This window comes from Arthrobotrys flagrans (assembly GCF_004000055.1).
Source record: "Arthrobotrys flagrans strain CBS H-5679 chromosome Unknown unitig_15, whole genome shotgun sequence".
Lineage (NCBI taxonomy): Eukaryota > Fungi > Ascomycota > Orbiliomycetes > Orbiliales > Orbiliaceae > Arthrobotrys > Arthrobotrys flagrans.
In genome coordinates this window covers 2,709,711-2,737,466 of record NW_027137545.1, presented here as the reverse complement: position 1 = coordinate 2,737,466, position 27,756 = coordinate 2,709,711, and the positions used below count along the sequence as shown (strand labels likewise).

General features: G+C 46.1%; 8 protein-coding genes across 10 annotated transcripts; 4 read left to right on the top strand and 4 right to left on the bottom strand.

Annotated features, from left to right (window-relative positions):
- Window positions 1-3,210: 3,210 nt before the first annotated feature.
- On the top strand, window positions 3,211-4,077 carry DFL_000699 (uncharacterized protein; the record flags this gene model as incomplete). The annotated part of the gene is made up of 1 exon (XM_067636501.1): window positions 3,211-4,077. The coding sequence occupies one exon, from the start codon at window positions 3,211-3,213 to the stop codon at window positions 4,075-4,077; it is 867 nt and encodes a 288-aa protein (XP_067495248.1).
- Window positions 4,078-5,792: 1,715 nt separating this feature from the next.
- DFL_000698 (uncharacterized protein) lies at window positions 5,793-6,078 on the bottom strand (the record flags this gene model as incomplete). The annotated part of the gene is made up of 2 exons (XM_067636490.1): window positions 5,793-5,984; window positions 6,043-6,078. 2 exons carry the CDS (start codon window positions 6,076-6,078, stop codon window positions 5,793-5,795), a joined length of 228 nt encoding a protein of 75 aa, XP_067495247.1.
- Window positions 6,079-9,232: 3,154 nt separating this feature from the next.
- DFL_000697 (uncharacterized protein) lies at window positions 9,233-10,426 on the top strand (the record flags this gene model as incomplete). The annotated part of the gene is made up of 1 exon (XM_067636479.1): window positions 9,233-10,426. One exon carries the CDS (start codon window positions 9,233-9,235, stop codon window positions 10,424-10,426), a length of 1,194 nt encoding a protein of 397 aa, XP_067495246.1.
- A 1,590-nt stretch (window positions 10,427-12,016) lies between these two features.
- On the top strand, window positions 12,017-12,532 carry DFL_000696 (uncharacterized protein; the record flags this gene model as incomplete). Its single annotated transcript, XM_067636467.1, has 1 exon — window positions 12,017-12,532. One exon carries the CDS (start codon window positions 12,017-12,019, stop codon window positions 12,530-12,532), a length of 516 nt encoding a protein of 171 aa, XP_067495245.1.
- A 427-nt stretch (window positions 12,533-12,959) lies between these two features.
- Window positions 12,960-16,281, bottom strand: DFL_000695 (uncharacterized protein; the record flags this gene model as incomplete). The annotated part of the gene is made up of 4 exons (XM_067636456.1): window positions 12,960-13,396; window positions 13,598-15,703; window positions 15,789-16,003; window positions 16,121-16,281. 4 exons carry the CDS (start codon window positions 16,279-16,281, stop codon window positions 12,960-12,962), a joined length of 2,919 nt encoding a protein of 972 aa, XP_067495244.1.
- Window positions 16,282-17,154: 873 nt separating this feature from the next.
- Window positions 17,155-18,600, top strand: DFL_000694 (uncharacterized protein; the record flags this gene model as incomplete). Of its 2 annotated transcripts, none has more annotated exons than XM_067636444.1 (1): window positions 17,155-18,600. In XM_067636444.1, the coding sequence occupies one exon, from the start codon at window positions 17,155-17,157 to the stop codon at window positions 18,598-18,600; it is 1,446 nt and encodes a 481-aa protein (XP_067495243.1). The 2 variants fall into 2 exon arrangements, with proteins under 2 accessions (XP_067495243.1, XP_067495242.1); XM_067636443.1 differs by having other exon boundaries at window positions 17,359-18,600.
- Window positions 18,601-20,148: 1,548 nt separating this feature from the next.
- On the bottom strand, window positions 20,149-22,751 carry DFL_000693 (uncharacterized protein; the record flags this gene model as incomplete). Of its 2 annotated transcripts, none has more annotated exons than XM_067636431.1 (4): window positions 20,149-20,558; window positions 20,622-21,526; window positions 21,591-22,074; window positions 22,220-22,751. In XM_067636431.1, 4 exons carry the CDS (start codon window positions 22,749-22,751, stop codon window positions 20,149-20,151), a joined length of 2,331 nt encoding a protein of 776 aa, XP_067495241.1. The 2 variants fall into 2 exon arrangements, with proteins under 2 accessions (XP_067495241.1, XP_067495240.1); XM_067636430.1 differs by having other exon boundaries at window positions 20,637-21,526.
- A 1,719-nt stretch (window positions 22,752-24,470) lies between these two features.
- On the bottom strand, window positions 24,471-27,106 carry DFL_000692 (uncharacterized protein; the record flags this gene model as incomplete). The annotated part of the gene is made up of 4 exons (XM_067636419.1): window positions 24,471-24,500; window positions 24,561-26,453; window positions 26,547-26,629; window positions 27,058-27,106. The coding sequence occupies 4 exons, from the start codon at window positions 27,104-27,106 to the stop codon at window positions 24,471-24,473; spliced, it is 2,055 nt and encodes a 684-aa protein (XP_067495239.1).
- Window positions 27,107-27,756: the final 650 nt, after the last annotated feature.

The window sequence follows — 27,756 nt, the reverse complement described above, 5'->3', positions numbered from 1 at the left end:
CTTTAGCCCGGCTAATTCCCTTTTTTCAACCATCAAAATGTAAACATCAGCCGCACAGCTTTTGTTGAAGCAGCTCATGATAGGGCCAAGGCTAAGATATCGAAGACCTAATCGCTGCACAAAATTGCACATTGACCTTTGCTGGACATTTTTGTCGAATTAGGTCTACATTATGGATATCGCCGACCTGCGTGACGATAGATGCTAGTCAAGCCGAGCACGAGCTAAACTGTCATCTAGCATCTTGTGATCCATCGAACGGCCCACAGGCTGCAAGCCAAGGGTCTGGTCGAAGATGGCATTTTTGTGTTGGTGCGTATTTATTTCGTAATGCCCATTTCACTATCACATGGGGCAAGAAAGGCAAAAAGCACACAAGCATTTCGATGGCTGCCGTATTTGCCGTTCTCGCTTGCTGAAAATAGCCTACGACAGGTCTCGGTCGTAAAGTGGTAACGGCCTTGAAAATTTCTTCAGACGAGCGTCAAATTGGCAGGAGCTTGAGAGGTTCTTAGGAAGCTCCGTTGGATTCTCGAACAGATCAACTGACGTGAAGGCCTTGGTCCGGAAGAAAAAAGAGACAAAAAAATCACCCTTCTGTTGTGTTTTTGTGGAGTGTTGGGCGGTACTCGGTTCAACATGCTTGCAATTGCTCCCGTTCCACGGCCGCTGTCGGCCTCGCCAGCTGGCCATGTAGCCGATGCCGAGTCCTCGAGTTTTAGAAGCTGTACAACAAGTTATCCGTAGAAGACAATCCGACGAGAGGTGTTCGGTGCAGTTGCCTCCTTGACATCAGAACTGTCCCCTTCGGATGAGACTTACCGCTATCAATAGCATATGCGGTGCGTCCGTCGTCACATTTAGCACGATTCTCTTGCGGCAGCCCCCAATCACGGTCCAAGCAAATAGCCAAGCTCCCATCCTGTGCCCCCCCAGCCCCAGTTGATCAAGGAGGACCCACTCGTCCTGAGATCTCTGCCGTTCCAACATGGATTTTGTTTCCATCTTGTGGACTTCAGATTTTCCTCACAGGAAGTCACTTGCAGGGTTGACGTGGTAATGGCCGCTGGCCCCGCTGCCTTTTTCGAAAAACTTTCAATTCATTTGCAAAACTATTGTTTGGGGCTTTTGGGTTAAGGGATTCATGGTACCGACCGAGAAATGTAGTGCCGTAGGCCCTTCTTGAAATTGCGTCTTTACCACATTTACGATATACGATCCGAGAAAAAGTTTCGAAAACGTCCAAAGGAACTCATCGCCACTTCCGCCCCTTGCAGATATGTACATGTTCGACGACCGTTTAACGGTGATCACGACATTTTTAGGGAAGGGATTGCACACGTCTGTTCACAGACTAAAGTACCCATCCCAATGAGGTTCCCCTGCTCATGCGGTACAACAATGCAGGATGCCTCTCTCCTGCATGCGAGATGCAAGAGAAATGACAGCGCAAAAGAAACCAGTCGTCTTTAGGGAATGGTTTGAAGCACAATATTAGCGCAAAGGTTTCTTTAGCCACGGTGAATCGGTGACAAGGAATTATTAGTATCCGAAAATAAGCTGTTATTATTTCCTGCCGGTGAATAAGTTATTGTTACTATTTTGTTATACTTTAAGAGAGATAAGGCTGGCCATAGCAGTACAGAAACATCTTACATGGTGGCAGCAACCAGGACAAGGGGTGAAATAATCTAACTTCTCCTTTCTTAGGGCACTCTCTCTTTTCGTATGCCCTCTCCTGAATGTGATTCTCATGATAATAATCACGCAGGTAGTAAACATAACAAGCCACTAAGCTCTCCGGCTTTCGCCTCCTAATTTATATTTAACACTCCCACGATCCTCCCACACAGATATTAACCAGGCCTTTTCTTCCTTCCTGAAGAATCTCGCTCAGCCCTGACCCTCGATCGATGTGAACGACAAGGCGGTTTTTCTCTAACAGCCCTGCCTCCGTCTCTTTTCATGGCTAACTAAATAGTTGTAATGCCCTTTTGGACCTACTCGATTTTTTAATAATATATACCGACACTTTTTTCTCTTCTGTTTTCCTTTCCATCCTTCGATTATCATCCCGGAGCATATTTTCCTAAATCTGTCACGCCACTGAAACTTGAACCGACAAATAAGAAGCCACAAAAACAACACCAACACAACGACAGCATCAGCCTCCATATCTGTGTGGTCTTAAACGAGAGAGAACCCCTTCCGGATTCCGAAAACGTCGAATTCTCTTTGAACCCAACCTCACAGATCCGCGGAAACGGATAACCATCGACAGTTTTTCAATCCTACCGGCTTATATAAGGATTCGTAGTCCGAGCTTTTACCACTTTGAGAGAATTTGTATATCGAATCATCAACTTTTTCCAGCGGCAAAAGCTTTTAGGGAAAGATTGGCGCGAGTTTAGGTCATAGATCATAAGATCGAGGGCTTAGCGAACGCCTTGAGCTTCTAGAACCTGATAACGTCCAGAGTCTTGGGATCAGACGCCGGTTAACCGATTGTTGGACCGTTTACACTATAAGACCGCACCCAGCCGCCCTCTTGACTCGCTCAATATTCTTTCAGGAGGTCGAAAACTACCGACAAGCCCTATACCCGAAGAGCCGTAGCATTGTTGGATCACGTTTTGGGACATCAATCAACTCGTGGCTAGAATCTCGTGGTTGACAACTGGGCTGAAAGCTAGTGCTGAAAAAAAAAGTTTTAAAAATTTTAAAAAAACCTTTTTTTGTCCTATTCTCAAAAACTCTTTAACAAAAGGAAGGCCCGGCGTAGCTAAACTCGGTTGAAGAAGCTCTACCTTCACTCATTTGGTAAAGATCCGTTAGAGGGAAGTTTTCGTTGTTCGCTTGAATCGCTTTTGCGTTCAAGTTCTAGAACTCTAAAGTTCATCTTATTACAAGATCAACGTAGTTTGTTGGATTGCTTTCTCAACCGAGTGGACTCGGTTATTCGATTGCTACTTGCTTTGAATATATAGTCCCGCGCTTCTTCATACATTTTAGCTCTTCATCATTTTCAGGTTCCACAACTACAGGCTTGAATTGTATATATGATCTCCGGTTCAAGGTTATATATATTTCCTAGTCACCGATCCATGAGAACGCCGGCATCTCCTCGACAGTCCCACCCGACTTGCTCCCGCCAGTATATCGTACGGTGATCGGTTTCAACTTCACCCTTTCCTTACTCAATATCACGCAATGTCTACGACGATGACAGTAACTTGTCTACCAGACTCTCCCGAGTCGCTCTCTCCTTCTCCATCCACCCATCCAGCAAATTGGTCTTCTCTTCTCAAGCCTCTTTCTGCATTCCCGACACCACCGGATTCAATTGAGGCCGACTCTTGGGACGTGGAAAGCAACAGGAAAGTCACCACAAAGAAGGCAGCACAAACAACGAGTTGGCAGACACCGAATATCACTGCATCTGCAAGCTTCCTGATTACTCTGCTGCCGCCTTCATGCAAAGCTCCAAGGTCTCCGACCATAATCCCTCAAATCCTCTACCGGGGCCAACACCTCTTTACCCCTTACACAATTTCCATGGCTGGTTGCATTCTTGACGCTCTTTCTTCGAAGTTCTGCCATACGCTTCTACAACACCCAACAATTCCCAGGATCCGCCGAGCTTCAACTCTCATCGCAGCAGTCCACGACGGTAGCTTTGGAGAGTTGATAATTGCTACTACCCTTTTAATAGCAACCAAGTTCTTGAACGACAGACCGCCACACAACATCCACTTTGCAACACAAGTTTTCGACGGTGCTTTCTCAGTCGACATGTTGACTGTGACAGAAAGGGTCATTCTTGAGGACGTCAACTACAGACTCGGCTATCTCTGCGCAGAGGGAATAGTAGGTGAAAAATTGGAGCGATTGGAAAAATGCATTGACGAAGAAAAGAAGAAGCTTCTCTCCGGCCCAACAGGACCAGAGGAACTCGAACTTGAATTGGATTTCGACGATTTGGAAGTCATCGATGACGACGATATTGTCGATGAAAGCAGGATGCTTGCGCCATTCGAGATGGATGAGGATTTCGACTTTAACGATGATGACGATTGAATCAAATTCAGCGGTTTTTTAATATAATATAGATAAACGCGCATCGATCTAGGGCCTTAGCTTGATGTTATTTGTTTCAAGCAAGCGGGCGCGGACAGCTAATAGAGTTGTATGATCGCTTTCCAAATGGGCGTCTCACTACGGGAGATTGTTCCGGATATCGATGTTTCTTTTATATATCTATCCTGTCGATGTTAATTAGCATACCTTCGGTGTTTTCTTTCCTTGAGGTCTTGCACTTGCCGCATTTTCTAGCGAGAGCGTTATGGCGTTTGTTTATCTTTTTTTTTTTTTTTTCATGTCTACACACAAACTTAGATTCCTATTAATCGAATATCGTTCTTCTATACTTGAGTCTCCAGATGAGGACATTATTGGTGCATTTGCAGTTGTAGTAGTATTATTGCGTAATAGATTCAACGGCTGATGTCGCTGCCAGGTATTGTGTCACCATGAGAACTGCACAGTTCCGTTCCAAGTCTAGAAATCACCCTCTTTGGCCTTGCCCAAGCTCTTACGCCGACTCTCGCGGTTGTTTTTTTTTTGTTCTCACCGAACCGCAGGTCTTCAAAGCTTCCTCATCAGTCAGGGAGCTCTAATTCCAGACGGCGGCGAGGAGCTCGAGACTATCTTGGAAGGAAACTAGGTCTACGTTGAACCGCCTTTTCGAACTCCAGTGGTTAGGAATGTATGGGAGAAGCCTGACTACGTCGCTTAACAATCCTAACAATGGCACACAACCATGGTGGCTTCCTGCCCGCTGGTGGCAGCTTACCCAGGCGTCAAACTGACAGGTTTTCCACAACACAATCCTCATGCCATGATAGTTAGGATTGAGTTCCACTTCTCTTGTGGACGACCCAGTTTGTATATGTGTATAGTCCGGTGATATGTGTACGAATCCCGTTTGCTTTGTCTGCTCGACACCAAGGATATCTGTGGCTCCTAAATGTTTGATTTTTCCTTGAATACTTCTCACACTTCAAAGCTCAAGTTGGTCTTCAAGCGCCCTGACTTCGTTCTATTGTCAGAGAGATATACTTACATCAATATGTTATCCATCTCTACACATCGGGATGATAATGGTGTTATACCGGATCTAAGAAGTATCCGTGACGCTTTATAAAGCAAAATTAAAATATAAAAAAAAGACTTTCAATTCAAGAAGCTGTCGATACTAAGGGTGCTATAGCTGGAAGAACAAAGAAGAAATCGAATCAAATAAGGAAAAACCTCAACATGATGCGGGGGAAAGATATTAATGAGAATCCAACAATTCATGCCGGCATGATAACAAATGAAAACCTCCATGGGCCAACTCCCCGCTGTTTTATGCCTGAAGACAGGATTTAATGGTTTTTGAAGGGGAAAAAGGAAAGGAAAGGGAAATAGGCGAGTGGTATCGCTGGGGTATCTGCTAACAAGCAATATTTTTGTACTCCCGCGCGATCCCGAATGATATGGTGTATTAAGACTCCGAAAAACAGAACTCAAGGGAAGAGCAAACAATTAACCCGACAAAACTAAACCGACATGCAAGGAGAACGACCAAAGGAGAGCCATACTGCCCCCGAGCTAGGTTGCATGTGCTCGCAACACAAGTCCTAACCAAGTTTTTCTCGAAGCTCGAGGGATGCATCGATGGAATTGGAGAACGAAAAAGAGTGCCCGCAAGATATATCAGTATATAAATGATTCGAATCAATTCATATGCTTTACATCTTGCTCTGGGCCTTCTTGGTGAGCCCAAGGGCTTCCAAATTGGCGAAGACATCGTCGTTATTTCGAGGTTGTCCCGGGCTGAGGCCGTTCCAGGGATCAGTACCGGTTGGGGAGGAGGCATATCTGCGCTTGCTGTAGTCAAGGTCTTCGGCGACATTGATCTTGGGTCGTTCGCCAGTTTGTCCCTGGTTAGAAACAGTTGGTACTGGGGCTTGCGACAAACGTGGGTTAGGCCTGACTTACCCGAGCCGAAGCACTGGAGCCGTTGGTTTGAGGCATAGTTAACAGCTATAATGCGTTGGAGGATATGTCGGTTATGCGAGACCGCCCTAATCTCGTAACTAAAATGTTTTTAGGACGACGAGGGGTTGTAGCAATAATAGGACCCTTGTTGAGCGGAGTATAAGAGAGCCGTATTGTTTAGGTGGAAGAAGAATAAGCAGTCGATGTCTGCTGAGGACTTCAATACATATGTCTGGAGAAGAATATCTTAATGTTGCACTGATGAAACCGAAAAAACAAGAGTGCAACTGGTATAGGGAATATATAATAAGAGATTGCAGTGAATTGATGTATGAGGGAGCTTGAGAATGAAAGCTTCTGGCAGACAGAATTGAGGGTTTACTTATAGCCAAATGTCCTGGTATCATGACACTGATGGTTCATGTAAATGTTCATTTTGTCCACATAATAATAAAGAAAAAGAAAAGCCGTCCTCGACGAACGAAAACTGGAATTGTCCAATCAGGAGAACGAAAAATGGAGCGGTCTAGTCAGTGGTAGTTGTAGTTGTCGTTAGATGCAAATTCGAAGACAAGCCTTCCACAACGAAGAGTGTATTTAGCCAATCAGGACCCGAGATGTGGGGCCTAACTACTAGAAACACCAATTTTTTTTCAAAACTTACTTCGCCGAAGTCGTGTACTTTCGATATGGATTTCGGAGAGAACTCTCGAGCCAGATCATTTAATCCTGTCTCGGATCTAATACAAGGCTTTTTCTGTTAGTTTGTATCTTTTCACAAGGGTTTTCTCTTGCAAGGGTTGAGGTCAACTTGATATCGTTAGGATAGTTCCCTCATTTGTATTATCTGATATCATCCATGATATCTAACTGTGATGCGAATTTCAACGTGCAGTCTGCGATTATAATCGAGAATAGTGTGGCGCGGAAATCGCTTTTTCAAGATTAACTAACACAAACCGAAGAACAGCCGACAGATTTTTCCGAGACCTCACGAGCCGTTGTCTCGTCTCGAGCCGCACTTTACCCTTTTACTCCGAGACATACCAAAAAGTAAGGAAATACTATTCCATAAAAAGATTTTATCGTAGACCAATTTATCCAATTCTAGCCCTGCTGACTATAGCTCGACTGACTCTAATCTTGACTAAGCGCATACTAGTGTTGCTGGCGAAGAGACAGGCTCCGAAGCCATGTGCAATCCTCTTGCGGGAGTATAGTGCTTGCACCTTGCTACGAAGAAGAAAATTAGCCAATAGGAGTTCGAACGTTCGAATGCTTGACAGGGATCTGGGAGTAGCCCTTGTAAAATTGTGTTGAATCGTTGCAATCCCAATTGCAAAATGCGTAGCAAGATGGACTGGAGTTTTGGCCCCACGAATCTGCATCAAGATCGATTGTTCCCCCGATGAATATCTGCATTCCAGTTAATCTCTACGTGGGACTCTTTTTCTTCTGCTCACACTTCGCTGTATCGTTTATGGCCACATACGGATACCTGGCGAGTCCACTTCGTAACCTCCGCAATGAATATTGCGCGACCAACCCGTCTTGGATCCTGAGCCTTAGGTACAGGTATGCCCTCCAAAAGGATTAGCTCTCCGCACGGGATCCTTTAACCCAGCATCGGCGTGCGGAATTTGGTCAGACGAATTCAGGAATATGTCTTGGTAGTATGTCGCATGTCAGGAAATCTGATTGCTGTTTTATGCCTGGTTGCGGTTTTGAATCTGCGCGAGCTTGCGTTGACTCGCGTTCTTGGCGACAGAGATACATGACAGGCATATGGGTATGCAAAATGATACGGTTGATTGTGCAATCCACTAGAGGCCGTGGTTTTTGAGAATTCCAAAACGACTGCCTCAGTGGGCTAGCCAAGCTAAAGTTTGGATGACCATGATGGATTAACATGTCTCGCCTGATCATGACGCTAACCAACCCAGATATGCACGAAGCTAAGTTATAAGTCTGTGTAACAACAGGCTGAAGTTTAAGCTCTAACCGAGGATCTCCCTTAATTTGAACCCACTAGCCACTGGCCGGCTGATAGCAGTAAATCCATTTGCTTTTCTGAGCCATGAACTAGCTCTCTCAATACCCCACTGAATTCTTCGGACTGGATTTCTCGTTAGTATTGCGAGTCGATGAGAACGGTAAAACGCCACCCCTAATGTCCAACGCATCGATCCAGGTCAGCTTTCGAAATTTAAAACCCTAAAATAGTTTCTATATTTATAGATTTTTGGTTATTTTGGCCGACGTGGACTTTAACAGAAGCCTTTCCTGGTCCTCAGAATTGGCGGATAAAATATTTTCCTATTCATGGTGAGATATATTGGAAGAAGGGAATCAGGCTTAAATTTCGTTTGTTATATGATCGTCTCTTAAGACTGAACTAACCCAGTCTTGAAAATAATCCACAATGTGGGCTCTTTACAGAAAAAGCAGACTTTAGGCACGCCGTTCCGGAAAATTGCTAAGAAGTTCAGACGAGGGCCTATAATTGACCTAAGCTCTTCCTTCGGTTGAAAATCTTACCATGGTATCAATTTGAACGATCTGTGATCGATTCTCAATTTAGCCGGTTTGGAACTCGTCAAGCTTTTGCGAAGAGGTCTTCAATTTAGCCGAAACGACTGGGATTCGACGGGGATAAAATGCGGGTGCCCCATATTCCCAACTTTCTCCAACACGGTATGGGGTTACTCCACGGATCAAGTTTTAACGTTTTCCAGTTCCAGATTTTGTTAGATCCGGTGAATATCTGGAGTTGAAAGTCCTCCAATCAAGATGTTTAAACAATTGACTTTTGTCATGACAGCTCATTGGGTTTTCGTTCCCAAAAACTTCTACAATGTTGGGGAAGATGTTCGCGCGGGATCCTCGAACCCCATATTTGACGGAACCCATATTACCCGTTTGGTACCCACCCTGGGAACCAAGGCCCACCTTGCCATGCCTTGACCACATCCGTTAGTCTTGACAGCTGAAACTCTGGTTCAACACCGGTGCGGGTTGTATATTAGAAATGGGCGGATATTGTGGTCGTTCCATGGATCATGGAGAAATATTTCGCCTTCGAGGCTAATAAAGGGTATATAACTCATAGGCGAAGCCCAGGGAGGTCCTGTGTCTTGCAGTTAGTTGACTACGATCATATATACTCTAGTTCTCTCTACAAGAGATCACAATGAAGCTATTCATCGGCCTTGCACTTTGTGCCTTAACGTCTGCTGCCCCTTCACCAATCGATATTGTGCCCGATAGGGTCGCCCGTCGAGCTGTTTGCACTCCGGCTTCAGGTGCCGGCTCTGGCGATGATTCCCCGGCGATTACATCTGCGTTTGCAAGCTGTGGTAATGGAGGAACGATTGTTATCCCCGAGGGCGTCACCTACTACCTAAAAAATTCCGTCAACTTTACTGGATGCGCGAACTGCGATTTTCAAATCGAGGGTACGCTAAAGGCTAATGGCGATACCAATATCTGGAATGGTAAGCGTGCTTTCTTACAAGTTAGTAAGATTACTGGAATCAAAATCCGATCTTTGACTGGGAAGGGAACTATCGACGGAAACGGTCAAAACTCTTACGACAGATTCGCCACGGATAAGAACTTCTCTCGACCAAATATGATGGAAATCACCAACAGCAAAAACGTCGAAGTTTATGGATTTTGGTACAAGAACCCGCCAAGTGTTTTCAATTCAGTCAAAGATACCACAAATATCAACTTCCACAACCTCAAGCTGAGCGCTGTCTCCAAGTCCACAAATCTTCCAAAGAACACCGACGGATTCGCTGTCGTCCGTACCAGCTACACTGTCGTAAAGGACGTCCAAGTCACCAATACCGACGACTGCGTTGTCCCCAAGGGTGGCGTCGAATACTTCCACGCTGAAAATGTGGTTTGCAATGGTTCTCACGGACTATCTATCGGCTCCCTCGGAAAGTCTAGTCTAGAGGAGGTTAAACACGTTCTATTCAAGAATTGTACCATGATCGGATCCACTAAGGCTGCAGGTATCAAAACCTACCCAGGCGGCTATGGTAGCTCTGCTGTCACAAATGTTACTTGGGATGGCATCACCGTTACTGGATGTGAATACGGATTCCAAGTTCAGAGCTGTTATAACGAGGATGCTACATACTGTGCATCTAATCCTGGAATCGTCACTCTTAGCCAAATCAAGGTTAAGAACTTTACGGGGAAGACGAACGGAAAATATGTACCAATTGCCAATATCAATTGCAGTCCCGCAGGGACATGCGATATTCAGATTGTGAACTGGGGCGTTACTACCCCAAGTGGAGCGAATACGGTGTATTGTGCTAATACGCCGTCGACATTGGGTGTTACTTGCACCACAGGTGCCTCCGGCTAACTCTGAGTTTGTTTGATTCCTTGTATTTTTTTTTTTTTTAATAAAAGACCTTGTAGATAAGATATGAAGGAACCCATACATGTGCCTGCCTAGAAGCTTCTCTGGCCATAAGAGAACTTTAAACGCCATAGATCTCTCCTATTCCTAAAACTCCCTATTCGTCTGACATCCTAACCGGAACGTGTAGCATTCCTACCCCATGACCAGAGACTTTTTCCAACTTTCGCAAGAGGCGCAACTGCCCCTACAGCTCCGCCAGCAGCAGATGCACCACCCGTCATCGCGGCGCCTTGGAGCGTCGCAAAAGTTGAGCCCGCTTGAACGATCCCAATCGATGACTACCAAGCAGCAGCACAGCTACCTGTGGTTGTATGCCAGCATTAGTACATATTCGTACTTCTACGAGCATGCGGACAGTTAATAAGGGTGTGAGAGTAGCAGGGTTTAATTACCAGCAACAGAGCCGACGGCATTGAACCCAACAGCGCCTAGAACGAGCGGTGTACCAAAATACCCCACTACTGGGATGGCAGCATATGTAACAACTTTTGCGATTCCGTTGGGGAAATACGATAGTGCCGGTGTCACCATTATAGTCGATACCCGTATCAATACTCTCGAGCCTTCCAGAATCAAAGAAATTCGGTTGAAACCCGTCGACTTAAATGCCTACCTAGCGGCGGCCTGGTATTGACGCGTCATGTACTCCATATTTTCTTTATGCGAGCAGTTTATCGAGGGTGATTGCCTTCGCGAAGTTTTAGAGAGGATTAAATAGTAAACGCTGATGATGGTTGTGTGTGGACAGGATGGTGTTGGAGTTGAGTGGTGTTACGAGGCTGCATGAATTTAAATTCTTGGTAGCAAACGATGTCTGAATTTCAGCGAAGATGTTATGGTCCTTTCCTTAAATGTACCAGCCTCCACCCTCCATATATTCGTTATTTAAGCGCCATCTGTTGGCTCGGGCTTTCTGTATTTCTCTCCAAGGATCATTTCAAGTATCATTATTCACACACCCTCAGCTTGCATTAATATTGAAAGATCTCAAGATGCCATCATTTATCTGAAATCCACAACAAAATCGTGAGCTATTTGGCTGCTTTTGATGTGACGCTTTTATCCCTGACCCTCCAAAAACGCTTCGGGGCCAAACAACCAGCATCTTTAGTTCAACAAACTCAAGGTTGCGGCGCCTGGGGCCACCGATAATGTAATAACCTCCTTCACATCAGGTCCATATCTAGAACGAGTAATCGAAAGCTTGGGAGCAAATTTGCGGATTTTCGATTCCAGTACGGATTACTGGGGCCTGTTACGGATGTGTTTAAGGGGAATACACCCAGTGGGTGCGGACGCTGTTTAAGTAGATGGAGTTACTATTGCAAGTACATCGGTTTTGAAAGACGATATTGTGAACCTTGTTTCGGGGAATTGTTCTATCGTAAGTTCATAAGTTTTCCACAAGATTTATGACTGTGGTTACTACAGTATCGACGGTATATCTATTTTTGCCATATAGAAACCAGTTCAGTCTTAGAAATATACCCTGAACTACATATTACTCCAGCAGCCCAAGTCAAAGCTAAGATGCTCCTCTCCGCTGGCCTTGGACTAACAACAGACGAAGATCCCAAAGAAATTTACTACATTCGAAAAACTGTTGCCAGAAAACTTATCGAAGATCAAATTGGACAACCCTCCGAAGCAAAAACTCAGTCCTTTAGATTCCTTGCCAATTGGATGACCGAAATGAGGGAAATGGGTGGATCCTTAGACCAGTCTATCGGTGTCATTGTGGATGAATATACCCGCTGTTTCAAAATATTCCACCCTATTATCGAACCCAGCAAGCTTCACCACTGTCTTTGGAAGTTCATGATTGAAGACTTTCAAAATCTGGGAAGCAAACGTTCCAATAGTATTCCCCTGCCCTCCGATACCGGCGATATTGTCGGGAGCATCGGCGATTATCTAGAAGCTGTGGCCAAGAACCCGAACGTCGATGATACATGCCGAGATCTGGCTTCAGTGAGAGCGAGCGAGTATCTCATCAGACTTTTCGGCGCACGAGATGGAGATTCCCTAGACTTTGTTACAATCTAGTATCGTCGTTCACTTGATTCAATGCCATTCCGAGAATTTGGGGAAGCGGCCAAAGGATCCCATCGATGAAGACTGGTCTGACAAATGCCGCGCGTGATCGAAGAATACTACCAAATATATTCAAGCCCGGTAAAGCAACGGACCTCGAGTTACGTTTGAACGTTATGATTCCTACTCTATGGATTCCAGTATTATACCCCATTTATCTAATGTCTCACCGGAGATGGATTTTCAACGGTACACGTACAATCACTTGCATTTTCACGGTGATATTTCTTCTTTTCTTTATCGTTCTCCCGAAGGCCGTTCGGAATTATTTCTAAAACTTAGTTAAATAAATATGAATATGATTTCATCCCGTATCGTAATGATACTGTCAAAAAGACAGCCATGCAAAAGAAAAAAAAAAAAATCGAAACGATTGCAATCAATTCACAAATAATAAATTCGCTTCCTGTTCTAGATCTTCCCCTGTAATATCAATGATTTTCCCTTCTCCGTCTGTACTGAGATCCGCCGGTTTCCAAGTACGAACATATTCAGCGATATATTCATCCTTGTATCTCCGATCCTCCACCGCCGCTACTGCTAGAGGATAAGAGTTTGGCACAGCTTCCAGAATCAATGCTAAAGAATCTATGCGTCTTTCGGATATTGCGAATTCAATTGCGGAAGACGCGAAACCACAAGGAGCATAGACGTTCGCTCCTTCTTTGATGACATATGCAACAGTTTCTATATTCCCGCCCGAAATTGCCCCACTTAGTGCTGTCATATAGAACATGGCATCGCTATTAGAAACCCCGATACTAATGCTCGTTTCATCGATAGAACTCCCCTGAGATATTAAAAGTTGTAAACAATCTAAACTGTAGTTAGCGGCCCAAGGAAGCAAAAAAATTCCGTGTTCTTGTAATTGATAATATTTCTGTAAAAATGTGTCTTTGGTGTCGGCGGGCCTTGCTTTGGTGGGGAAAAAGCCTACGAGGAGCTTGAGAAACTGCGCGTCATTTCTGTGAATAGTAAGGTATAAGAGGTTTGAATAACTTTTTATCCAACTATTACCTAACGTAGCAAGTTGTAAAGGATCTCCACGACCGTCCTGCGTGTGAGAGCTCGGGTCTATATTGGATCCAAGGCTAGCACTCATCTCTAGCATCAGGCCCAGCAAGTCATAACAATCGGCGTAGGAGAGGCGACCGGAGCAATAGAGCTCTCCTACTCCCAGAAAAAGTGAATTGAGCCGTAGTTCGTGATTGTATGCAAGGATGATATCCCTTGCAGCATCGACATTGCCTCTTTCCAGGGCTGAAATAACGGCTAGGTTGAGGATTCGTTGGTTCCAAAGGTCTTCAATGGTATTTAGGTTTCGTTCCTGTATGGCTTGGACGAACCCCGGGTGGACGCCACGATATTTCCCTGATGTGAACCGACGGTAGAGCCGATGGACAGAGGCTGATCTTTCTATTAAAAAACAAAATGCATAGCTGTCTTCGAATCCGAAGGCGATTTCGATAGGCGTGTCCATTTCTTGGAAGTCAAAGTATTCCATGAATTCTATGGTCTCGCGATCAAGGTAACTTGACGATGGATTCATGTAATCCTGTATTATATCCAAAATGTTGATCTCTAATTGCCCGTTAACGTCGGCCCCTGAATCTAGAAGAAGTCTGAAAACTTGGGTCGTTGCCTGTGCCGGCTGATACCGATCGGTTTCTATGACCTCTCCTGGTATCTGTGTGTCCACATGCACACTGTGGTGAACTTTGTGTTGCCCGGCCATACTGGGTTTACCAACCTCTTCCCAGAAAGAGGTTCGCCAGAAGCTGGTTTCGTTTGGGTCAACCCCGAAATGAAGTAAGGCTCCTAGAACTGACACTCTATTGAGATCGGTGTGTTTTAAGGAATCGGGGGGGAAAGGGGCTAAATCGAACGGCGCAACCAGCCCATAATCCTGCAAAATAGGCATTGCGTTAATCGCTATCCGAGCTGCCTGTTCCGCTGAAATAGAATATTTCCATTGTATGATTTCAACAACGTATTGCGTAAACTGCGGCTGTACACAGGCCGCATACACAAGTACATAAATTTCCGGGTCGATTCCAAATCCGTTAATCTTTCGAGGTCGACGCCGTTCAGTGGCGATCTCGGTGGTGCATTTCGAAACGATGTCATAAAAGGTAGCTTCATCCAGCAGCTCCCAAAGACCCTTTGGCCCTGTAGAAGGGTGAGTAATGCTGGCTTTATGTTTTATACCCAAGTTCTCGCACAAAATCCGCATTAAATTTTGATCATTAAGCACAATCACCTGGAAGAGCATGATGAATTTGCAACGGATAAATCCATACTCTAATAGGACTTTGAGCTGGGCTGGGCTTCTCGAAAACAGGGGCATGCCTATCAGGCCATGGCGGCCTAGAGGAGGCGTCAAATAGGAGTCCAATTCTTGTGCTGATACTTTATTTCGGTCCCATAATCGACAAAAAATCGCGAAATCTTCTGGGCTGTGTTTACAGGCGAACAAAAGAGTATGTGCTTCCTCGGCCGATTCCGGAGAAAGACGGACGTTCGAGATTTCACGTAGGATGTCCTTCAAAACCCTTCCCGTTGGAGTCTTAGGTATGTCACCCTCTGATTTGATATATTCTTTCAAATAACAGTATAATCGTCTATTGAGCTGAGGATAGTTGGCGATAATATAATTAAACATTTCATCATCCTTCCGAAAATACAAAGAAGGGAGAAGGGCCGAGCATGTTGCTAAGATCGACGGTGAGCTAATCGATAGTAGTTTTCGGAGGTGCATTCTGAAGTCGTGTCGATCAACTTGGTCTAGGAGCAGATAGTATCCAGAAGGAAGATAAACCATCTTATTCGATATTCGGTAGATGATGGTTCCGAGGAGTGGAAGGTTAGGAGTGGAAAAATGTGTGCTGAGCGCAGAGCTGCCATCCTCTGGATGCAAAACATTCTTAGGCAAAATTTGCCGAAGATAGCCCTGGAGTTGTCCGATTGGTGTGTGGGGGTAATAAATAGAGACGGATTTCTTGATGATTGGTAAGAGGTACGTCTCAGGATTTGGTGAAGGGGTCCGAACTAGCCCATAAGGTCCAGGTCGACTTAGCGTCCTTGATGAAGCTTGCATATCCAGGTTAGGTGTAGGGATTCCTGCTGTATTATAGTAAATATTATTAGCCCCAGAGCTGTAAGCAAACTTATGCCGCCGTTCACCAGAAAGACATTATATAGGGACTACCTTTTGAAAATAACTGGCTTGTAAATGTGGTATTCCTCGCTATCCATCGCTGAAGCCGCTTTTCGGGTATCTCTGTGGTATTATTCAAGAAAATTTTGGATTCCTTTTTCAAAGCTTGACGAGCGGAAACGGTCTGGTGGACTCTTTGATATTCTTTGTGGTTTAACCGTTGTCTACATCCCCATTTATTCAAACGTTCTCGGTACTGGATTTTTCTATTTTACCATAAAGCCAAAGTCAGCTAAACTTCATTTCTAGACTCTAGACTTATCTCCTACGCAACCCACTCTAAGAGCGGATCCTAGACCGGAGATAGATATTTTAAGACATACGTTGCATTTAGCCCGTAGGCTTTGTTAATTTCTTCGACCACGGCATCAAGTTTCCAGCCCTCGATGCCGTAGCGAAATTCTATTTCTTTTCTAATGAGCGGGTTGTCAAGTTCTTTGCATTGTGGGGCTCTCTTCTTGCGCTGTGGCTTTTTGCTTTCCATTGCGAGACTGCAGTCAAAGCGTGTTGACTATGGATGTATATGCACCCTATTGTAGTACTAAGATGGGTGCTGTCCCACCAGAACAAACGTGTTATACTCCCAAAGTATTTACGTATGCTCCCGTATGGTTTCGAATTAATTGGATTGGGCGACAACCCGTCGAAAGTTTCCCACTTCTAAAGTTCAATAATTTTGAGGCAAAGAAATTAAAGTAGACCGACTGGTAATAGTTCGATATGTTGAGAGAGCATCTGAGGATAGTGGCTTGATTTGCGGAGGAGAGTGTGCTCCGAAGGGCTTACACGATCCTTTTATAGACCACCACATGAATCAAACGTCTACCACGCAATCCCAAATTCAGCCGATTCATAATCTTCTTCTGATTGGCTGGGTTCATGTTGCACAGGTATAGAAAGTGCCAAGTCCCTCTTGCATCTGCACCGACGGCAGTCCTCGTGTTCGAGGCTGTCAAAGTAAGAAAAGGAATTGCGGGAATTCGAAAGTACTTGCAGGAGGAGAGAGCACACAAAACCCGGCATGCGCACCTGCAAAGTTGTCGAAGCCTTACCCCGCCCAGGGTAGCGAATAATTCTCATCACAACCTTAAATCGGGCGTGAATCTGGGATTGTTATCCATATAACCAGCGTCAAGGCCTCAGTAAACGTGCAAACGTCGCATTTGTGCTAGACTAAAAACTAAAAAATCCATATTATTTTGTTAGAAGATGCCCTGGTATTAGCCAGCTATAATACAAAGCTTAGTGAGCCCCATACTTCAAAATTAAAAAAGGGGACAGTAAGGTTTGATTAGTGCTGGATTGAGATCGTGAAGGGGCTGCCCAAAACACAACACAGAAATGTGTTGGTAACACGATGACATTCTCCGTTAAATCCGACATTCACTCAATACATCGGGCGGCTTCGGCTCCTCCTCCTCAACCCCCCACCCCACGTACACATCCTTATAACCTCACCAAATTCACACCTTCGCCATCACCCAGCATACATAGGCTGGTTCGCACCAACCTTGCGACTCCCTCCTACCCTCTACCGCTCCTTCCTGGACCCTCCCTCAAAATGCCGTCCTTCCTAAGCATCCCAGCCGAGCTTCGCAACCAAATCTACAGCTACCTCCTCTCCCCCTACACCAACCGCGAACTCCACGAAAACGGCTCCTATACCTACGATTATTCCCAATCTCTTGTTTTATTCCACATCAGCCGACAAATCTACCTCGAATCTCGCAAGATATTCCACCAACTAAACACCTTCGTCCGAATCTCCACTCCGTGGCAACAAGCAAAATACCATGTCGCCTTGGACGGTCAAGTCGATACCTTGGATGATACTTCGAGGGCGGATAAGTTTAGATTACATACTCTTTCTGTTGCAATAAATGCTGTTTATCCACCACCTGAGGCTTTGGAGGACCCGCAGGCGCTTTTTTCGTTTATTATTCTTTTGGAGACTGGGGATCTTGATCGCTTTTGTCGGTCTTGGTTTTACAGTTCGGTCACGATGCCGTATCTTAATTTGCACCTTATTCTCAATCTCAGCCTTCAGGATCCATACATCTCTTCCTCACCATTCCCGATCGCTGGAGAACCCCACGTCTCTAAACAGAAACAGTCCCTCCTCCTCCAACCGTTCGGCCAAATCAAGAACCTTCGCGAATTCCACATCAACGGCAACATCACTGTCTACCCATCAGTTCGAAAAGCACTCGAAGCCGAAATGGAAATCCCTCTAGACCCACCCGAAAAATGCCTGGAAAGAGGAACAGAGCTCAAAGACCTCGGAAACTCAGCTTTAATGTCCGGCAAATACAACGAAGCAATTGAACTCTACAACAAAGCATTCCATGCGATTCACATCATTATCGACGCCAGAACTAGAAGGGTCTATGGCGACCCATTCTTCGACACAGTAATCCGTACTCCTGGACCATTTAAGGATCAGCATGCAGGACAAGCACGGATTTTATTAAGAGTTCGATTGGTCGCCAATACAATTCTTGCATATTTGAAACTACAAGACTTCGATATGGCGATTTTGACGGGTATGAGAACGATCAGATTGATGAGAGCAAGTGTTGGACTCGACCAAGACAATGGCGCATTCGATGCGAATATGGAAGCAATGTCCGGCTTCATCGGCTCCGGCGAGATGGGAAAGATATACTTCAGAACCGCAATGGCGTATAAAGCCCTGAATAAGAGAGCAGAGGCAAAGAGACTGTTGGCCGTCGCATCGGTTTACTTGCCCAATGATAAGACGGTAAAGCAAGAACTGGAAGCTTCGGTGGCAAAACGGGTTTAGCGTACCTGCGGAATCAACAGGATTCGATATGTCATTGATCTTGCGAGGGTTACAAGGATGGACTTGCCGAGACAGTTGGATGAAGATCGGAATTTGCTTTTGATGAGGAAGCTTTATAGTTGGGCTTTGGATGATGATTTGAAGTATTTTGAGTATGTGAAGGGGTTGAAGGACTATGATCTTGCTGAGGATGATGATGTCTTGTAAGCTTGTTTAGCGTGATTTAATGTTACTTTTGTTTTCGAGTCTCTGAGATATATCAGCACCTCTGCTTTTTTTTTTCCCCTTTCCTACTTCCTCATCCGAGGCAGTGTGTATATTTTGCTTTTGATATTTGACTGATTTAATTACCTCCGACCTTTACTAAACGGTCGATCAGAAGTTCGCGTGTACGATAGCCAGAATATTGCAGTCGTTCTTACAAAGTATCGTATCTCAGCCCAAACCACGAGTTGGTACAGCGATCCTTCAACCTTTCGTCAGTGAACTAGATAATTGCCTGGGTAGATCTATAGATCGCACAGCACGGGACCAAGGTATGCACGGCGCTGTCACACACACACAAACCCTCAAAAACTCCCGATTCTCCAAGCCACTCGTTACGTTTACATTTTACCCGACCGCTTTCGTAAGAAGGTTTAACGCGAACAATCGATATCGTACGACACCGATTTTGGGGGAGGTTGCTGCTTTCGTGCCAAGACATCCTAATCGGGATTTCTTGTTTCCATTTTTGGACTTTTGGTATTACGTAAGCCAAGTCCAACAGCGGCCTGTGTAGCATTTGGTTATGAGGTAACGCTTGTCTGAAGCGAACTGAATTAAGTGTATAAATTTCACCGCCCTACTAACATTACAAACAATCACCATCATCACGAATCGATACGCACCCGTTCCACAATCCCCTTCACAACTATCATACCACAAAAAGACAGTCGAAAAAAAAAAAAAAAAACCGCCATATCAAACACCCCCATTAATCCTCCATAAACAAAACCCGTAAGGCTAAAGTCAGCGCAGCACTATACACATCCCATCCGTCTCAATAATTCACGCGAAAAGAAACACAAGAAACACCACCCCGGCAGGGTATATCATTTGTATCGACAAGTTGCGAGAAAGAAACAGAATCATCAGAGTAAAAGTACGGGGTAAAAGAGCCCATGTTCATAGAAGCAGAAGGGGGGCTTGACAAGAAAAGGCTCGAGGGGATAATTTGCGGTTGTATAGTGCGTAAGCCCTCAGCAAGAAGGCGCAAAACAAGCATAGGCCTCGTTGTCGGTCATGATCATATCATGTCCACCACGAAGCACTGGTATAAGTATGGAGAAAAAGATAACGAGAGCTTCATCACGCAAATCCCCATGTAATAAAAATCATCCCATAAATAAAGAACCATCCGCAAGAAAGAACCGGAACGGAAAGTCAAAAACGAAAGGGAGGCAAAAGAAGCATCAGATAAACACCGCCCCACATAACGCCCCCCTAGCGAACAAATAAACAAAATGAAGAAAAGAACGGGGGAAAGGGGGACTGCCTATATCAGAGCTACCACCCAACCGGCCCAAAGTCACAGCAGTAAACAGTATCGTCCTGATCAAAAACAATAAACCTCTCCCCATTTTTCAACTTAAACGGTGACATACGCCCTCCAATCCACCACTCACGGCGCTCGTGCATCTTATTCTCGTCAACCTTAGCCGCGGATTTCTTCAGAGTCTTCCTACCTCTTTTCTTCGGCGTAGCGGGGCCGGTATAGTAGACACCTCCCATTCGCCACTCAGCTTGGGAGCTTGATTCCTCGGCAGGCTCCTGGATGGCATTCGGTTGAAGCTTCGCAAGCGGTGGGAGCGTAATCGCAGCTTTGGTCGATAAAACGTAATCTTGTCGTGGGGTTTCACGGAACATCTTACCACGCGGGCTGATTCCCGTGCCGTCTTCGGTGTTGAGGGGGTTGCCTAAGATATTGGTGTTAAACCCAATTGCAACACTAATCTGAGCGGCTACTGAGGTACCATTACCTCCGGTTAACTGACTTATTTGGGCGAGGATCGCATTCGCGTTATTCATCTGCGGCAGCGGGAGTTGAGGGGTGAGCGACGACGAGCCGGGTCCAGCCCAATTCCATTTCTCGGAAGGGTTGGAAAGTCGTGATCTCCATTCGGCGGCCCAGAGGTCCTTGGGAATATCCTCCATCAATTCATCCATGCTGATGAACTTGACGATCTCAGGCCTCCATTCGCCTGACATCGGTTGGGACGGATTGCGTGTGGTCAAAACCTGCGTCTGCAACTTATGGTTGAAACTGGTGCGACTGACAAAGTTGTTCTTCGTAGGGACATGATAACTCTTGATGAAAACAGGCTTGAACTTGTCGTTGGCATCGAATTCGATAACGTTGAAATCCGCGCCATTGCATTCTTCTGTCAAATAGAGGCGGCTGCCATCCTCGTTAAACTCGAGGTCAAACCGGGACCCGACGATGCTATACTGTAACCAAGGCAATTCGACCTTTTCGACGAAAGTGCGAGTTTGCGCATTGCAGATCCAAAGGTTGCGGTGGAGATTGAGGACGATTAACCTCCCGTCCGGGCTAATGATAGTATGCTCCGGTTGTGGGTACTGATGGTTGAGCAACTCGTCACCAATTTCTTTCATCTCCTTATGTTCAACAGTAGCTCCAGTTTTGCAGTCACGGACTGTAAGGAAGATCCTATGTTCGCCACTGTTGTGTGGGGCAAAGAGGTGGCGGCGGTCCGGGCTCGTAAAGGAGTAAGCCTTATCTTCATGGATCAGATAAGATGGCGAGCCGTATTGGTAGCGTGGACGAAGATAGAGACCATGGGAGGGCGGGAAAGCGAGACGAAAGTCCTCCAAGTTGATGTTCCAATCAGCGTATCCAGTGATGATATTGATACAGGCAAGCCTATAACATCCAAGTTAGCACCAGAGCGGACCGCACCAGAGTGGATATGAGACAATGGGCATACTTGTTGCGACTAGTAGTCTGTGGAAGAAACCTGTGATTCCATCGATCATGCGCAGCTCCGGTTTCATCGCATTGGAAGTAATCGAGAATAATATGCGTCGATCCATACGGAACCAAGAAGTTGACCTTGATCTTGGTACGACGGTTTTTGAGAGTATCGCGTAGGGACCAGCGAATGATGATTGCCTCCGGGGTCTTTTCTTTCTTAGAAGAGCGTTTTGGTCGCTCAGCGGACGCCTTTCGTTGTTCGTCCGCAATGACGCCGTGAAGGAACTTGTTCTTCGCGAAGGCTCTAGGGTTTCCGGCAAGTGCGACAAGGGAATCCTTACGTTCGTTGACATCCCAAGCGCTGAGATGCTGAACGTTGAGATTAGTGCTGTCATCGATCCAGACGAGCCTGTCGCCGACAAGCTCCCAGAGTTGAGCATTGGTGAATTTCTTAACAGAGGTAGGGGCACCGGCAGTACGGGCGTTTTCGAGGAAGGCTAGGTACATAAACTGTCAGCACCATTCAATATAACCATCCAACAGATATATTAAAACGTGCAGCCATCAGTTGACTAACAAAAAGATCCCTTCAGATCAAAAGAGCGCAATGGCCGAGACTTTAAAAAAGGAAACCGCACTCACCATTCTTTCTAAACGCAAACTCCGGCCATCCCAACTTTGCCTCCTTTTTCAACCTCTCGGTCACCTCTCTTCCTCCATACGCCTTCTCAACAACAGCCTGAGTGACCACATACTCCACATTCCCCTTCCAAAACTTACTAACCCTTCTAAGCCCGACAATGTTCCTATTAGGTAACAGGAAGATAATCATCCGAACCACATTATCCGGCAAAACCTCGAACGGATCTTTACGAGAGGGATCAATAGCCGCAGCAGCATGACGAGTAATTCGACGGGTATCATCCGAATTATTCCCCAAAGAGAGTCGTTTTGCAGAGGAAAATGGCGAGACGAGGAAGTCCGGCAATCCAAGATCCAGCGGTGAAGATGCCGAAGAGATCTGTTTGGGAGTAGAGGTGTTGGTTGTGGTTGTGGTTGTGGTGTTGCGGATGGTGTTGTTGGAGGTGCTATCTCGTGCTTGCCCATCGTCTCCCTCCTCCGATGGAGAACGGGCACGCTTGAGGTTCTTAACCGGAGTTGTGACGACGTCCATCTTGGAATTCATAATAATGATTCGGCAAACGGATAGAACAGTGGTAAGGACTGCGAAGTGGCGATTTTATATCGACACCGGAAGTTCGGCGGTGAAGTGGTGTGGAGCCGCTGTGTGATTGTAAAATGGAAGGTGAGACGCTCTAGCGCTCTTAATCGGCAAAGGAAGAGGAACAAAGGCTAGAAACCACGGCGAAACGAAGGACGTTGTATTGGCGACAAGAGTCGCAGATGGAATCACTTGACGATAAAATAGGACTATACTGGATTCTACCTGATGAGGATTGTGCGAAAAGGGTGGTTGGTTGGATGGTTAGATGATGGTGGATGGTTGGTTGACTTCCAACCTCGACCCTAGATGAGGCTTCAAGAGGCTATCACCACACACCCAGCAGAGAAAACCAGCGCTTTTCCTATGTTTCCAAAAGGTTGGCCGCCCTGGAACAAGTAATCTCAGGATAGATCTCCGGATTACCTTTTATACCTTCAGATGAAGTGAAGTTGGAGGCTATATATAGCGCCACCGGTGCCGGAAGATTTGGTAGTAAAATGCCGTTATAGGCTAGATCCATGCCCAAACTACCCGAACAAGCACCAGATGCGACAATAAAGGAAACCTCAGAAATGCCAGTATAGTCCTAACATCAGGCACGGAAACATGGAACCCGCAGGATATGATCCTCCTCCTCCTCGACTATAACATCACATCTAGAAAATAACTTAGATTGTATTTTACAACATAAGGATCTAATAAAATTAGGCATTGAAATAAAAAAATAAAAAAGAAATATCCCGATTTCCAAATCCCGTAAGCCTGCTTTTGCGCCAAGCGATGCATGACAGTTTGCGCGCGTGGGCCCACATTTGCCCTTGCGTCACATGTTTAAAGCCAAGGATAAGGGGCCTATGAAACAACGACCCACTAACCCATCTCCGGTAATACCCTTGTAGCTGCCGAGGGCTTGGGAATTAACTCTGCGTCTCATGTGACTCCGTGAAAAGCTTGTCGTGGAGGGTATAAAAAGTCACGTCTTCCCAGCCCTTTGTTTGGAGGGGTAATGTTTTTTTTCGTGTTACGGGGTAACCGACAAAACTTGGCGGGCTTCGACGGAACTCGAAATATCGACCAACCACCATAAAACTCCACAATACTGATGAGAAAAAAGCATGAATAATAGTTATTCTCGATATTTACACCATTTTCAGTTTAAAGGAAAAAAGTAAAATTACAAGCAACATACGGGCGTGACGAGCGTCAGTGGAGAGAACATGAAGAATAAAAAAGAGGGGAATCATAGGGTTCAAGATGCAGAGGCGTTCAAGAATAAAGGATTCAAATAGGTTCGAGAGGAACCAAATCATGGGGTATAAAGGTAGGGCATAATGAATCAGGGCATAAGTCGAGTAGAGACCAAAGGGGGATACCAAAGTGGAGAGAGTAGAAAGAGACCAAATGGGGACACCAAAGTGGAGAGAGTAGAAAGAGACCAAATGGGGACACCAAAGTGGAGAGAGTGGAAACAGACCAAAGGGTGACACCAAAGCGGAGAGAGTAGACGGAATCGAAAAAGGGTTAGTCGAAAGGGGTTGAGGGAAAGGGCAAGGGCAAAGGCAAAAACAGTTCATCCATCAATCCATCCAATCAATCAATCAATCGAGGACACCATCGACCATCCATCAAGTCGTATCTTATCGTCAGAGAATCAATCCGGTCATCCGATTAAACCTTTGGCTTTTTCCAAAAGTATTGCTACAAATGGTCAGGTCAGTGGGTCGATACGGATACAAACATTAACGGAGGAAGTATTACCTTGTGAGTTTTCCTGCAAGACCTCAAACTCGGCTTGTTCAGGGAATAGACGATCGACTTGCGATCCAAATCAAAGTCCATATCTGCGATGTAGTAATATTCGGGCTCCAAAAGCTTTCCGCTGGCATCCTTCCCCTCACGCTTGATCTCTCCGATACATGGGACGCTGGTCAAGAGGGCCTGGACGAATTCAACAGAAACTTTTTCTCGAACACCAGGAGGGAGAGACTTGATAAGGTTGGAGAGGGGGGTGGAAGCAAGTCGGGAGAAGGCGATCTGGTTGGAAAGATGCTTCATGAGGGAGATTTTGGACTTCGGGGTGAGTGGGTCCTGAGCGACGGACTCGTCGAGCTTGTGCTTTAGCTTATAAGCAGCCTTCTGCGACTTGGCCGTATTCTTGGTCGGTGTGATGTGGGCGGCGGACTCGTTGATGTTTTCAGAATCGTCATAATCGACGTCTTCTTCGTCGTTATCATCCATCCTTTCTTCATCTTCTTCGTCCTCATCTTCTTCATCATCGTTGAGTTCGACCTCTGTGTTGAGGGCTTCCGGTTTCTCGGATTCACGAAGAATGAGACCACAGTCTTCTTCTTCATCCTCAACAGGCGAGATCGGGGCGAGAGCGATATCTTCATCGTCATCGTCCTCATACAACGTGAAGTTCGATTGGGCCGTCGGCAAGGCCGCAAAGGGTAGAGGAGAGACTGACATCAAGCGTTGTCTCTTCGGTTGCGGGCAGGGAGAGTCTGGATTGTTATTCCAGGGTTCGCGGGACAATCGAAGAGGAGCCGGCTCGGTGAGAGCATTGAGATCAATAGACCCATTTCTGGGTTTAGGGATGTTCAACTTTGGAACAGGTTCGTGGGTGAACTTCCCGAAAAATTCGACTCCCTCGGTCGGAAACGGTCGGCCATTTCTAGCCTTGGTTTCTACGGAGAGGTCATACTCGGCAGGGTAAGGGAAGGTACTCGAGGGAATAACAATGGGTTTGATGACAGGAGAAAGAGGGGAGGTAGCCTGGAGGTCGTCAATGGGCCAACGGATGACGGCACGAGTGTTGTCGGTCTCGATCATAATATCATCGCCAGATTCCGACCAGAAAATATCTCCATAACGGAGTTCCCAAGTGTCACCACGGCAGTGGACCTTACCTCCATTGTAGCCAACACAATGGACTTCGACCGACTTCCGAAGAGCGAATCCGAGGTAGGTGACTTTGAAGTGAACACGGGAGACAGTGTGCGACTTGGACATAAGGTAAGTGCACTTGTTGGCAGAACGGCCAAAGGTAACTGGTTGGCAGTTCTTCGGAAGTGTTACGGTCGGGACGGAGACCAGAGGAGCACGGAGTTCAGAGAAAGCAGAATTGGTCCTATTCAGGCCTTGTCGGGAGGAAACAGGAGCGGCAGCCTTAGAAACAGGGGATGTCGGGATACCGATTTCAGAAGTCGGAACGGGAGTAGGATAATAGTTAGCTTTTTCTTCGACCTGTTCGGCCTTCGCTGGTCGGACTTGACGAGGAGGCGAAGCCTGGAAATCAATGGCCGGAAGAAGGGAAGGCGTCCTCTTGAGGATGCGAGGCGGGGTGGCAGGGAAAGGTGTCGGTCGAGCATTTTCGTTGCTGGCAAGTTCGGATCCAGAGACACTATTTGTTCTTCTCAGAGATCGGAGTGCTCGTCTTTTCGACGGTCTTTCCGAAGGAGAATCAGGGTCTATCGACGAAGAGGCCGATGCCGTTCTCTTGAGGGACCTTTTCCTGGAGAGGAAGGGGATTGGTGGCGAAGAGGGTGGGACTGCAGAGTGTTGTCGGAGTTGTCCACGCGTGGCCAGGGCCGGCGAGGAGGTGAACGGTGGAGTAGCCATATTTTTTCTTAACAGAAACAAGCGGCTATGCTAGAGAGAAGAACAGTATTATTATGACGATGATACCTCTTCAACGTGTTAGACATGATGGACACCAGTCAATCACGAGGTACTTGTACTCACCAGAAAGGGAGAGAGGGAGAAAGAGAGCAACAACGACTTCACAGAAGCCAAAGGTTGGAACGAGACCAGTGCAAGACAAGATGCTAAATTAATGGGTTAGAAGGGCAGGTCAATGAGGTTATTCTTCACGAAGTCAGTGATGGTGATGGTGATGGTGATGGTGATGGAGATGGATGAGATGGTGATGATGGAGATGGGGAGATGAGTGGTGGTTGGTGGTATTAGTGGTGGTGCTGCAAGAAGAAAGAAGTGGGCGTGGATGTGGTTTTGTTCAGCGTTCCTGTTGGTATTTTCTTTTTCCCAGGCTGGCTGGTGTTGGTGTTGGTTTGGTCGGGTCGTGATCGTGTCTGTCCAGAGCACCTCAAAGGCATCATGCTCCTGGCCAGGTAAATGTACCCGACCAGCCATTTTTACCGTGCCTGATACCTCAGACTCAAATTGCCGATACGAAATTTTACTCTGAACAGAGTGCACAAGTCTTGTCCCGGCCTGCATCTGGCACATCCCGTACCCATGTTCTCCGCGAAATTATGAGACCTGCTTTTGGTGTTTTCGAGCATAGCGAAGGTTTCCCAATTAGCCAGCTGCGGTTTCCACGCGTTGTTGTTGGTGTCCCGTCACGTGAGTTCCATATTGGGACATCCTGATGGGTCCTGGAGGACCCCGCCAAGACTCTGCGGACGACGACTTGTCACGGACTAGACTGCCTCCTGAGCTTCATTACGGCAATACTCTTCCTTGGTTACTGTTGCTACCATTCTGCAATCCTAACTCGGGTTCGCGAAACAGAATTTTCAGCGAGAAATGCAAGCACTGTCTGTCGACATGCTAATATAATGGCGACACCTGGAACGCCCGAACTTCGGTCTGTTTGTTTAAACCGAGCCCCAAATCCTAAAAATGGCACATCTCGCAGGTACTTGGGAGGTATCGATAGACACTGGCCAAGATGTTCCTGTACATAAAACCATTCTGTCGGTAACTCCTTTTATATGCGTCCGCGTGTGGAAGCATAACGCGACTGTAAGCAGAGCCAATGTCAATGTACATTGTGTATGCAGGCGCAGGTGCAAAAGCCTAAAGAACCACCCAACCATCCCGTTCGGGGCTAGCCGGGATAGGTAATCTATTATCTGCAGGATGACCTAACCGCAGAAGCGCTTTCAGTTGGCAATTGGACGAACCAATCGATTCGACAGGACCAAAGTTG